Source organism: Miniopterus natalensis, chromosome 18 (genome assembly GCF_054644295.1).
Source record: "Miniopterus natalensis isolate mMinNat1 chromosome 18, mMinNat1.hap1, whole genome shotgun sequence".
Taxonomy (NCBI): domain Eukaryota; kingdom Metazoa; phylum Chordata; class Mammalia; order Chiroptera; family Miniopteridae; genus Miniopterus; species Miniopterus natalensis.
The window spans coordinates 38,982,502-38,996,057 of record NC_142098.1 but is presented as its reverse complement, the minus strand read 5'-3'; the positions used below and the strand labels follow the sequence as shown (position 1 = coordinate 38,996,057).

The window sequence follows — 13,556 nt, the reverse complement described above, 5'->3', positions numbered from 1 at the left end:
TGTTCCAGGTGACGCACAAGAACGTTCACTGCCTGACCGTCATCAGATCAAACCGGGAAACAGGGGAGGTATGTCCCCAAGAGGACGCGGGTTAGTGGTGGTCTCACCCTCGCAAGCCCCTCCTCTAGGCCACTCTCTGTGCCAAGCGCTTCTGCGTATGGACCTGTTTCATCCCCGCCGCAGCCCTCTAAGGAGCGAGTTCTATTATCATCTCCAGTTACAGGCTGGGAGACGTCCAGTCAAATACCAACCCGAGGAGTAAGGGCTATTCATCAACTTGTGAGGTTAAACAGAGGCTCTGACACTATTTAGGTGAAGTTTAAAACTCAATAATTTGAGGGGCTGAACCAAGGTATAAAAGGACAAAACCACTGGATTTAGGGGACCAGGGAGGGAGGAAGGGAAGGTGGGGAGAGGATGGGAGGGGCATGAGGGGGAACTCAACTGCAACGGCTGCTTCTTCTAAAAAGGCACCGCACCACTGCACCACGTGACTCAGCAATTCCGCACCAGGCATCTGCCCAAGGGAACTGGACACCAGGCCGCACAAATGCGTACTTTAGACGTGCTAGCCAAAGGCGGAACCTTTTTATGAATGAATAAATAAGATGTGGTCCATCCGACAGTGGAATATTAATATTCAGTCATAAAAAGGAATGAAGCACTGACCCACACTACAACGTGGGTGAACCTGGAGGACACTGTGCTGAGTGGAAGAAGCCAGACACAGAAGGCCACACGTTGTAGGACGCCATTTATCTGAAATGTCCAGGACAGGCAAATCCACAGAGACGGAAAGCAGGCTCGTGGCTGCCCGGGCTAGAGAGGGAGGCGAGGTGGAGTGGACTGCTAATGGCTGCGGGTTTCTTTCTGGGGTGATGAAAATGTTCTGGAATTAAGTTAGTAGTGAGGGTTACACAACATTGTGAAGATACTAAAGACTGTCGAATTGACCCTTTAAAACAGTTAAAACAGTGAACTTAGCCCTGGCCGGGTAGCTCAGTTGGTTAGAGCGTTGTCCTGATACACCAAGGCTACAGGTTGGATCCCCAGTCAGGGAACATACAAGACTCAACCAATGATGCATAAATGAGTGGAACTAAATCCATGTGTGTGTTTTTTTCTCTCTCTCCTCCTCTCCCTTCCTCTCTCTCTAAAAATCAGTAAAACAAAAAAATCTTAAAAATTTTTTTTTTCCCATCTCTTTCTCTCTGGGCTGCATTCTCATTCATTTCTTCAGTTCTACTATCTGTTAATTCTACTTTGACTGTGTCTACTCTGCTGCTAAACCAGAGCACTTAATTTTTAAAAGAATTTCAGTGACACTTTCCATTTCTTTACCAAATCTGCTTGTACTCTGCTCCAATGTTTAAGTCATTCTCATGTTTCTTGGAACCTATTAAACAGACTTCTTTTACATCCTGTAGGAAAATTCTAATTCGACTGTCCTTTTCAGGTTTCTTTCTGCTGGTTCTCCCTCGTGGTGTCTTGCGTCCTATGCTTAGTGATTTTCGACTGTGAGCTACGCATGGAACTCGGAGCTTCCCCTGTGGAAACCTTTGAGGCCTGTGGAGAAGGTGGCTTCCTCCAGAAAAGGCTTCTTTGCTTCTGCCAGGCACTGGGGTCTATCGGTTTGCATCACTTTGAACTAAGGCTTGGCTGAAGGATTTGTCGATGACCCAGGTAGGCGGAAATCGGGCTGAAACCCAGTGTGCAAGCTGCTCTGTGCCAAGGTTCAAAACAGGTAATTTCACTTATATTCCCTGAGGGGGTTTATTTCTAAATCATGTTCATTTTGAAATGTGGTCTCTGGAGCTTCTCCTTGGACAAGTTTTGTCTTTTGTTCCCAGAGGCTGCACGGTCCCCAAAACCAACACTAGGTTCACCCAAGTCAGCAAATGTCCTCTAAGCAAAATCAGGCTACATACAGCACTCTGCTCATCTCCCCAGGTGCCAGGCTCCTCTTAGCTCATGGCTCATCCTTACTTTCTTGCTAGCTCATAAATACATTGAAGAATATTTCCTTCCCTCTTTTATTCAACATTGACAGCTGGGTTTCAACAAGAGCATCAGTCAGGAATCTGACAGCTGGGTTTCAACAAGAGCATCAGTCAGGAATCTAGTCCACACACTGCCAGAAATACAAGTTCTACCTTTTCCCACACTAGGCTGAGTGATCTTTTAAAATTACAAAGCTGCTCATGTCATTCACCTGCCTCCCCCATGAATTACAATAAAATCCAAACTTCTCTCTCTCCTTTTCATGATACACCTGCCATAAACACCATCTCTTGGTTCCATGAAGGTAGAAAGCTCATGCCAACCTCAGGGCCTTTGCACTTGCTGCTCCTTTTGCTTGGGACACTCTTGCTCCAACATTTTTCAATGACTGTTCTTATCACTGTAGTGTCAAATTACATCCCCTCCTTGGAGAGATCCTCCCTGACAAGTCTAATTTAAGTAGCCTCCCCCACCACCCCCAGTGCCCCTCACTACCCTGTTTTTTTTTCCTTCAGAGTATCTGTTACTGTCTGAACTCATCTTATTTCTTTGTGTATGTGTTTGCTGTCTGGATTCCCCCACTACATGTAAGCTCCCCAAGGGTGGGCACAATAGTTCTTGCTGCTCACCAGCCCCCCACACCCATAACAATGCCCAGCACATTGTAGGTCCTCCAGAAATATTTGCTGGACGATCACTGCCCTTCATGCCTTTCCCTTTTCCATGGCCAATTATTCCTCCTCACTTAGCCCTCAGCCTGTGCCACTTCCTCTGGGAAGCCCTCCCTGATCCTCCAGGCTAGGTCAAGAGCCCCTATTAAATGCCCTTAGGGGTTCCTAAGGAGAAGAATTAAATGCTTCCTCCTGCAATTATTCAATCAATGTTTATCTCTCCACTCTGGACCACAAATGTTGGGAGGACAATGACTATGTCCATTTCTGGTCATGTGTACATCCCCAGCAATCAGCATAACGCCTTGCACATGGTAGATGCTCAATAGATTTTGTTGAATGAATGAATGAATGAATGAAGATGGAGAATTTCTAGAGAGCTGTCACCAACATAACTGGAGGTTATAACCTCCTCTCTACTAGATGTTAATGGTCAGTTAATCAGACAGACATCGCCCTGCTTTGCTGGGAGGCTGCCTCACACTGTCGAGTCAGTGGGCTCACTGAGAATAGGAAACACAACCATAGGGCTGTCACCAGGATCACTGGGGTTCCAAGCTCAGCGTGAGCTCCACATCCTGGCCGGGAAACCTTGAGCAGGTGACATAACCTCTTTGAGCCCCAAACCTGGCTGGGCCTTGCCTCCCCCACCGCCCCCTCATCCCAACCACAGGTCTCCAGTGACTCACCCGGCCACCAGGATTCGAGGGATGTCAGAGGCAAAGGCCTCGCCCATCTCACGGCTACCCACATTGGCGATGCAGTGCAGGGCCAGACACATGAAGGTGGGGTTGCGGCTGGCCAGGTCGTTCTTGATGGCATTGTTGATAAGCCGGATCAGCTCGGAGTTCGAGTTCACCAGCACTGAGATGAACAGGTAACCCTGGGTGGGCAGGGAGGTGGGAGCAGGGGATCCTTGTGGTTAACTGGTCCTAGGCCCCAACTCTCATACCCTAGAGTCTATACTTCCAGCCCCCTCCTCCCTCAGACTGAGAAGCCCAGGCCCCCAGCCCCTCCTCCCCAGACTCACTATCTGCTTCTCTGTGTACTTGTTGGAGCTAAGCAGGTTCACAGCCTCCATGTGCCCAAAGTCAATGTCGTGGCCAAGCAGGAAGATGAAGAGTAGTTTACACACATACTTTTTCTTACTGTAGCCATCCAAGGCTTTGTCCCCTGGGGCCAGAGGAAGGAGGAAAGGGGAGGCAAAATGAGGAAAGATCACACCTGCAAGTCCCAGGAGTCCCAGCCCCCCCTTTCCCTCAGACCCAGGAGTCCAGACCCCCACCTACCCTTGAACTTGGAGCGAATATTGGCCAGTTCCTTGTTGATTCTCTTAATCTCCGCCTCCTTGCTCTTACCTGGGGAGGAAAAGGCAGGGCTGGTGATGAGGGTCTTGGAGAGTTGAGCCATCTGCCCTCACTTTCCTTGGCAAGGTCCCTCTCAGCTGGAAGGGCAAATTCTCTCCAGGCTGGGGCCCCGGGCCCTGAGGCTGAGATCAGGCCTGGGCCCTATCTCTAGCTGGGAGCTTCAGGGAGGTGATAGTAACTAAGGCTCATCGGTCTCGCCAACCCTGAGGAGAAACCTGGCACACACTTTGGGGGATCCCTGACTTCCTTCTCTCACTGTGGCGTCTGAATTACACTCTTCCTGGGAATTCCTATCCCCACCCACAAATCTGGTTACCCCTGCACCAGCCCCCACCACTGGCCTGGCAAAAAATATATGACAAAGAAAGGAATGAAAGAAAGAAAGAATGAATGAATGAATGGCTCGGCTGCCTTCTCTCTGTCCCCCAGGACCCTCACCCCCACCACATCCCCACTGAGCTGGGCGTCCTCCCCCAGCTTTCCAATCTGATGAAGGTCCCACTGCTACACAGTCACCAGGCCAGACCCCTCGGTGCTGAGCTGTCCCACACAGCAGCCATTAGCCAGGAGGTTCTTGAGCACCTGAAGCGTGGCTGTTCCAAACTGAGGTGGGCTGTACATGGCAAAGCCACCCAGATTTAGAAGACTGAGTGTGTGTGTGGGGGGGGAGTAAAATATCTCGTAAAATTTTTAAAATATTGATTACATGCTGAAATGACAATGTTTGGGGTGTATTAGGTATCATGAATATATTATTAGAATTAATTTTGCCTGTTTCTTTCTACCTTTTTTCAAAAAATGTAGCCACTGGGAGAAGTTAAAGCCACACATGTGGCTCACACTGTAAGTCCACTGGCCTCCTCTGGGCTCCCACACTGCCTGGGTCGCCTCCCTGAGAGCACATCATGGGTGTCTGGGTCCACTTCTGTTCCCCAGACCAGGTAGGAAGCCGGCTGAAAACAGGGCCAGTGCCTGCCACTCTTCTAGGTAGCCACTCCCTGTTCCAAGGGCTTAGGGAGGGCCTGGGCTCAGAAAAGGCACGAAGATGTGAATAAGGCCCTGGGAACTGCGGAGTGGCCCCTCCCCTCCTCAGGAGTGGCAGCCTGGGGAGGAGGGTGGGAGCTCTCTGGGACCCAGGAGGTAAGGGGTCAGCACTTCAATGATGAGTCTGAACTGGCCTGAGCGGCCCCAGAGGCCATCTGATCCTTCATTATTAATTACACGTTTCCTGAGGCCCCAGGGGCCAGGCCTGAGAAGGGCTACGCTGGGCACCCAAGACTCGGCCGACCCAGGACTTCCGATCTGCCCCAGGGACGCCCGGCGGTGGGGCGCAGGCGGGTGCTCCGTCCCCACACTGGGCGGACCCGCGGGGACAGGGGCTGCCCTGCCGCCCGGGCCTCGGCGGAGGCTGCGGGGGGGCGGACATCCGAGGAGGGCTGTGAAAGATGAGGAGGGTTCAGGAGCAGTCCACCGGCCACCGGTACCTGCTCAAGGGTGCCTGGAGGTTAGGACAGCACCTCCCTCGGGGGCAGGGCAGGCGGCGACCAGAGGGCACAGGCAGCCCCCTGGAAACTACAGCGCGCTCTGTGCTGTTCCCAGCCCGAGGAGGACCGCAAGTGCTTCAAGTGCTTGCCCTAAAACTATCCTATAGGGGCCAGAAAAAGTCTGTTATAAATGGATCACGTATCACAAAGCAGCTGCCTACACTTTATCACAGATGAATATTTGAACGGCAATTAAATTTTCGAGGCTAGCAACCTCTCTGGCCTTCACTTACACCTCTATTAAAAGCTTCGAGAAGCAGGCAAAACTAATCTATGGTGTGGGATGACCCAGTGGTGGTTGTCCCTGGGGAGGGGTGAGGACTGGAGGGCACACGGGGCGGTGCCAGGGAGCCAGGCAGGGATGCTGGTCTGTATCTGCGGGCTGGCTACGTGGCTGTGTTCAACCAGGGAAAATTCACCAAGCTGGATACTTATGATCTGTGGTTTTTTAACAGATATGATGTTTCCATATATATATATATATATATATATATATATATATATATATATATGTTTATATTTATATATGTATGTGTATACAAATATATTTATATATTAAAATTACAGAGCAAAACATTTTTATTGGAACATACTCAGTTATACAGAAGACAATATCAAACAAATATGGACAATTTAAAGACTATTTAAAAACTATATATGTGGCCCTAGCTGGTTTGGCTCAGTAGTTAGAGAACTGGCCTGGGTTCTGAAGGGTCTCGGGTTCAATTCTGATCAAGGGCATGTACCTCAGTTGCAGGCTCGATCCCCAGTCCTGGTTGGGGTGCGTGCAGAAGGCAACCAATCATTGTGTCTCTCTCACATTGATGTTTCTCTCTCTCCCTCTCTCCCTCTCCCTCTCTCCCTCTCTCTCTCCCTTCCACTCTCTCTGAAAAGCAATGGAAAAAATATCCTCTGGTAAGGATTTTTTAAAATAAAAATAAATGAAACAATATATAGGTGTATGTGTGTATTTTTTCTTTAAATTGTCCACATCTATTTGATACTGTCTTCTGCATAACTGATGTACTTTGCTATAAAAAAAAATTCACAGAGAAAACAGAGCGTCAGTTCTCTAAAAGAGAAGGGGCTGCAACCATGTAGGGAGAGCATCCTACCAAGCACACAGCCTCTGCAGAGACCTCGAGGCAAGAACACCCAGACAGCGCACATGCGCTGCTGAAGATAACCCCTGGGTGAAACGGGCTGAAGGCAGTGGTGACAGGAGGAGCTAATGGAAGCAAAGGCTTTCCAGCATTCAGGACCAGCCAGCATCACAGGGATGAGCTCACCGTCACAGGAAGCATGCACGCATTCTAAAGGGTTTCCCTCATCTTCATTCTCTGGGGCCAGGCTCAGGGCTCTGTCACCCCAGCCCTGCACTCAGAGACTCCTAGACTGGAGAGGAGGCTGAGAGGGGCAATTGGGAGCATTTTGACCTAGGCAAACACAACAGGGGCTGGCAGGCAGGAATCAGCTCCTGGGATTTGAGGATCAAAAGATGAGGCTAAAATGCACCAGGCAGAACTAAGGGCAAGTGTGCTCTGGGCAGGAGGACCAGCCTATGCGAAGCCCACTGGCTAGCACAGTGGGCGCAGCCAGACCGCGCAGCCCTGCCTGGGTTTTCTGAGGGTACTGAGGAGCCGTGGAAGGACGCAGGTCCCTCTTCTGCCTGTAACTATGGCTGTAAGGGACATGTGGGTGGAAAAAGGCTACCCCCTTGCGACAGGCCAGAGCAAGAAACTGCTGACTGTGCTGAGCATATGCTCTGGTTGCAGGAGATGAAGCCTTCCCTAAGGGTTTAAGCCAAAAAGGCACAGGGGTGGGTCTCTCACTGCCACCAAAAGCATCCTAACAAACCCTGACTCTGCCCTGGAGGGAACCAAAGAACTTGGTCCTTCACTGCAAGAGCCTCCACAGCCTTCTAGGCAACTGCTATTTACAATACAAGGCAACAGTGTTCCCATCTATACAATTCTGAGTCTCCCATGCAAGGCCAAGCAGCCCTGGGTCCTCAGAGAGGATTTTGGGAGATGATGCTTGCTGACTCTGGACCACTAACCAGCTCAGAACATGCTGAGCTGTTTCTATCTCTCTCTCTCCCTCTCCCTTCCTGTCCAATATAGGAGCCACTGGCCACATATGTTGGAAATATGGCCAATGTGACTGAGGGTTGAATTCCTAATTTTATTTACCGTTAATAAATTTAAATTGAAAAACTGATTCACAATTCAGTTACTGCAAAAGTATGTTTGGAACAACCTGTGTGCCCCACGAATCTACGTTTTATGAACTCTTCATAGCGAGCAAGTATTTCCTATGAAAATGCAGCCTTTGAATTAAGAAAGGAACATAATCTGTCTCATTAAGCATTTACAAACTATTGATTACACATTCAAATACTATTTTGCACGCACTGAGGTAAATAAAACATATTACAATTAATTTCACTGGTTTGACTTTTTTAGTGCTGGGTTAGACTGTGCTCATGTTACCAAAGTCATCACCATCCCTCAGAGAAAGAAAACTCTCCTTGAGCAACCAAGTCACACCCTGTCATTCCCCAGCTGGAGCGCAGCTGCAAAGACCCGCCCTGAGCCGCTGCCCAACACGAAGGGTGCATGCGCTGATCTGCAAACCCTCAACAGACCACGCCAGGCCCCCAAAGGGAGGTGCAGCTGCTCCACTCCCAGCGGCATCTACAGGGTCCAGAGCAGCCCTGGCACAGGGAGGTATTGAATGCAATTGTGGCAGGGGGAGGAGAAATCCCCAGTGGCAGGCTAATGTTGGAGAACCACCAAAGTGGGATTCATTCTCTGTTCTCTGCAGTGGGTAGTGGGTTCCTATCAAAACCCGAATAAAATCTTGTCCCTTCTCTACTCCAAAACCCTCCATGGCTACAACTGTGCTCAGAGTAAAAGCAGAGTCCTCATTAGGGCCCCCCAGGCCCTGCACATCCACCAGAGCTCCCTCTCCGACCGAAACTCCCACCCTATCCCCCAACCTCCTCTTATTAGCTCCTGGAACTCCTCCACTTCAAGCACAGTCCTGACTCAGGCAGGGCCTTTGCACAAGCTGTTCCCTCTGCCAGAAATGCCCTCCTCCAAATTTATGCAGGCCCAATTCACCCACTAAACTCGATTCTTTCCTCCAACCATCACCTTTTCAGCAAGAGACTCTCTGACAAAACTATATAACAGCACCATCCCTAACCCTGTCCCCAGACTCCCCTTCCCTGCTTTATTTCCCTCCAAAGCCCACTGCCACCTGTTTGAACACCCGAATACTACATATTTACTTGTGTATTGTTCCATCTCCTCCCTAGAATGCGAACACCACAGAAAAGGGACTCTAGTTCACTGTTGTAGTCCCATTACCTAGTGTCTGGCTCTCAATCAGGGCTCAGTAAAGGTTAGTTCATTCATTCATTCATTCATCCAATGGGCAACTATCTCCTGAGGACTCCAGTGAGCCAGGTCCTGCAGTAGGCAGAACTGGGGACACAGAGAAGGATCAGACCAGGGCCTGTGCTCCAGGGTCTGGAGGAGATGTCACAAACAGAATGGCTCACAACTTGGAGTGGGATTTGTCCTAATGGAATTGCTCAGCACCCCTCCTCCCATTCACTCCCTCAAAAATGCTCCTCAGGCTTGGAGAGAGCTGGGGCCGTAGAGAGGGGGCAGCCCCAGCCACTGCCCTAGGGAGCTCCCAGTCAGATAAGTGACTGCAAGGCCCATTCTCGCCCTGACAGGCCAGGACCACACCCTCAGGCTGCACCCAGCCTCAAGCTCTTATCTGCAGAATTTGCCCTCCTGGCCCTCCTCAGAGCCTGCCCTTCATCTCCTCCTAGATCTCTCTCTCTCAACTCCACTATGCTCTTCAGATCCTCCAGCAGGATGCCTTTGGCTCCTCACCCTCCTCACCTGTTCATTTCTGGGCACTGCCTCGTCCCTCATCCCTTCTTTTCCCTCCCTCCTGCTTGAAACCCTCCAGTGCTCTCAGGACAAACACCCTGCCCAACTCCCCAAAGTCAGACCCTAGGCCTTACTTAGCTCAGAGTCTTGACTGGGACTCAGGACTCTTGCACTTGTCCCTCTACCTTCGCAGTTCTCCACCTCCCTTGGTCTGGCTAACTCCTCCACATTTCTGAGTAAAGCAAACGGCCCCCATTCTCTTAACATGGAGGCCCCCTCCCTTGCTGGACCTAAGACAGCTACAATATTTTTCCACTTAAAAAATTAAGATAGAGCCCTGGCCGGTAGCTTGGTTGGTTGGAGCATCATCTCATGCACCAAGAGGTTGTGGGTTCGATTCCCAGTCAGGACACATACCTAGGTTGTGGGTTCAATCCCCAATCAGGGTGCACACGGGAAGCAACCAATAAATATTTCTCTCTCACATCTATCTTTCTCTCTCCCTTCCCCTCTCTCTAAAATCAATTTTTTAAAATGTATCCTTGGTTGAGAATTAAAAAGGAAAAAAAAAAAGATAGAATTCACATACCATAAAGTTCATCACTTTAAAGGGTGTGAGTCAATGGTCTTAATATATCCACAATGTTGTGCAACCATTTTCACCATCTAATTCCAGAGCATTTTCTTCACCCCAAAAGAAACCCTGTCCTCATTAGCAGTCACTCGGCATTCCATCATCCCTTGGCCCTAGGCAACCACTAAGCTACTTTCTGTCTCTATGGATTTGCCTACTCTGGAAATTTCCGATAAATGGAATCACACATTTTTGTATGTATGGCTTCTTTCATTTAGAATGATGCTTTCAAGTTTCATCCATGTTGTAGCATCTATCAGTACTTCATTCTTTTTAATGGCTAAATAATATTCCATTGCGTGGGTGGACCACGTTTGTTTATCCATTCATCTGTCGATGGACATCTGGGTTGTTTCCACTTTTGGGCCATTATGAATAATGCTGCTATGAACATTTCCGTGTGTATGACAAGAAGTGCTGCATTTTTTATGCAGTAGCTGTCTCCTTCACAGGGGCACAAAAAAGTCTGTCCTATTCACCACTGTGTCCCCAGCACCCATGATAAGGCGTGAAACATACTAGCCACTCAACACATACTTGATGAGAAAAGGAAAGACAAGAGGAAGCCCTCATCTCCAGCCCCAATTCATTTGGTGAAATTATATCCACTGCCCCCAACCTGGAGTTTCCCCTCTGTCCTCTGGCTTCCCTCTGGGGTCCTATAGTGACAGGCCTGATTTATCTTTCCTTCCCGACCCCCATTATCCAATCCCTTTGCAAATCCTTCACAATTGATCCCAAACCTAACCATTTCTCCCCATTCCCTTCTCCCCCCGTCAAGCCAGCACCATCTCACACCTGGACACCTGCACCAGCCTCCTAATTATTTCCCGGCTTCCACGCACACAGTCTGTGCTCTTCACAGTGGCCAAAGGAATTATTTTAAAACATCAATCAGCTCATGTCTCTCCTGTGATCAAAACCTACCCAGTCAGAGAAAGGCCAAAGTGCTCACAGTGACTCACAAAGCCCTACACATCCCTGTCCCCTCTCTGCCCTCAGGTCCCACCCTCTCTTTCTCCCTGGGCTCCAGCCATAGAGGCCCCCTCCTCTTATGTGAACACACAACAAGAGTGCACAACCTCAGGACCTTTGAATGGTGCGTTCCCTTGCCTAGACCCCTCTTTCCTCCAAAATCCACAGAGCTCCCTCCCTCACTTCACTCAAGTCTCCACTCAGATGTCACCTCCTTGGTGAGGCCTTCACTGAGCACCCCCTCCATCCTGGTCCCTCCCCACTTCCTTACTTTTCTCCACAGCATAGTGTGACATTGTATCATTTATTGGGAGTTCTCTGTGTTTATTTTTTCTATTTCCCTCAGGCCATGATGCTCCCAAAGGCAGGAATTTTTGCTCATGGTTGTAGCCCCAGTCCCTGGAACAGTGTCTGGCACACTAGTGATCAAAAAGTACTTCCAGCTGGCAGTGGCTCAGTAGTCGACCCATGATCCAGGAGATCGAGGTTCGATTCCCGGTCAGGGCACATGCCTGGGTTGTGGGCTCGATCCCCAGTAGGGGGCATGCAGAAGGCAGCCAATCAATGACTTTCTCATCATTGATGTTTCTGTCTGTCTCCTTTCCTCTCTCTGAAATTAATAAAGACATAAAAAAAATTTTTTTTTAAGTACTTGTCAAAGGAATGAATGAACTTTCAAAGGGCAAGATGCTGTTATGCATGAGGTTTGCAGATAAGAAAACTGAGCCGCAGAGAGGTTAAGTGACTTGCCAAGGGTCACATGGCTGGTAGGTATCAGAGGCAATGCACACCTGCTTCTAACAGCTGGCCCCTCATGGAGTTCACAAACCCTCTTAGCTCCACCCCTTTTCATAACTACCATAACATCTCTTCTCCACCTGATACTTCTTCCACCCCTCCTTTTCACCAGCACCTAACACATACGAGACCCTTCCATACCTACTAAATTCTAAAACAATCATTGGGCACCTAATGGAGGCAACTCCTCAGATCCAGCAAAACAACAAAAATAGTGAAGATCTGTCTAGTGCCTGGAATGTGGGAAAGGCCCCGTCCATGCACATTATCAGAACAATCTCATCAGGAAAGTGAGAAGAGCAGTCCCTCCTGACAGATAAGGAAACTGAGGTGAAGTCTCTCATCCAAGGTCACATGGCTAGGGAGTGAGGGCACTCAAACCCAGGTCTGGCTAACCCCAAAGCCCAGCAGATACAGCCTCTGAAGCTCTTGACAGCTCCAAACACCAACACCTGCTACAAGGAGCTTGGAGCTGACTTGGCACCAGGCCTCCCATCATCACGACAATCCTTCCTGCTGGTGATAACTGTCCCCATATTGATGTGGTCGGGTTCCAGATTCAAGGCTGTATCTGACCCTTTCTGAGAGAGGGCTTCCCCCACCCCTCAGCTTTTCAGATCTCATCCCCATAAATTCCTAAGGCCCCCTGGCTATCTCCCCTTTCTGGAACATCTCCCAGGCCCCCGCTTTACAGTGTCCTCTCCTTTCCAGACCCTCATCTCCCCACCTCAGGTTCTCCCAAGACTCCCCACCTGCAACGTCTTCCCTGTACCCCTTCAGTCCCTCCTTTCCTCTTAGTAACCCTTCTAGCCCCTTCTCCACATCTCCTAAGCAATCCTACATCCTGGAGCTCCGCTACCCCTCACCAGGGTCCCGTTTTTTAGTCCTCCACTTTCCCATCTCTCCTCCCCTAACCCCTGGGACTTTCTATCACTCCCAGGCCCTCTCTATGCACTAGCCTAGAGCCTCAGTGACCTATCTAGCCCCTTCCCTCTATGACACCCCCTCAACCACGAACCCATTAGGCTTCCAGTGTTTGACGTCTTCCCAGTCCCCTCTGGCCTCATCCCACTCTATCGCTTCACGGGGCACCCCGACACACACCTATGCACATCCTTCCCTTTCTATCTACATCAGGGGTCCCTCTAATACGACCCCCCCAAGCCCATCATTCCCGGGGACACCTCTCTGCCCCCATCCTCGAAACCTTACTAATCTCCTCGCCTTTAAGACCCTCTCGGACGTCTCTAGCCACTCCGTGTAGTCACCTCAAGAGGCACTCTAGGACACCCTGAGCCCCTTCATTCCCCCCACCTTAAAGTTTCCCCCGGGCCCTATCTATCTTTTCCCTATTCGACCGCAATGGTTTTCTATCCCCCGGGCCCGTCTATAACCCCCAACCCCTCAATCCATCGCTCCCCTCTCCTCCAGTGTCCCCCCGGCCGAGCTCTTACAGTTCCGGATGTCGGAGATGAACACAGCGAGCCCCCGCATCCCATCGCCCTTGGACACGGCCGGCATGATGGCGGTGGTGTCGGCTCCAGGCCAGGCCGGGCAGGGCACAGCGCAGCGGGGGCTGGCAGGCGGGGACCAGGAGGAAAAGGACCCCAGGCAACGCCAAGGAGCGGAGCCGGCCGCCGTGGGGGTGGACGGGC

At 50.2% G+C, this 13,556-nt stretch overlaps 1 protein-coding gene across 2 annotated transcripts in view; it reads right to left on the bottom strand.

The window, feature by feature from the left end:
• Positions 1 to 13,556, bottom strand: part of AP2A1 (adaptor related protein complex 2 subunit alpha 1) — a 25,495-nt gene extending 11,939 nt beyond the window's left edge. For both annotated transcript variants that reach the window (XM_087826845.1, XM_087826846.1), the window contains exons 1-4: positions 13,356 to 13,556; positions 3,962 to 4,030; positions 3,703 to 3,845; positions 3,362 to 3,555 (exon numbers count right to left, since the gene is read on the bottom strand). In XM_087826845.1, coding sequence (XP_087682971.1) covers positions 3,362 to 3,555; positions 3,703 to 3,845; positions 3,962 to 4,030; positions 13,356 to 13,422 — 473 coding nt within the window. In that variant the 5' untranslated portion in view covers positions 13,423 to 13,556. The remainder of the gene's footprint in view (positions 1 to 3,361; positions 3,556 to 3,702; positions 3,846 to 3,961; positions 4,031 to 13,355) is intronic.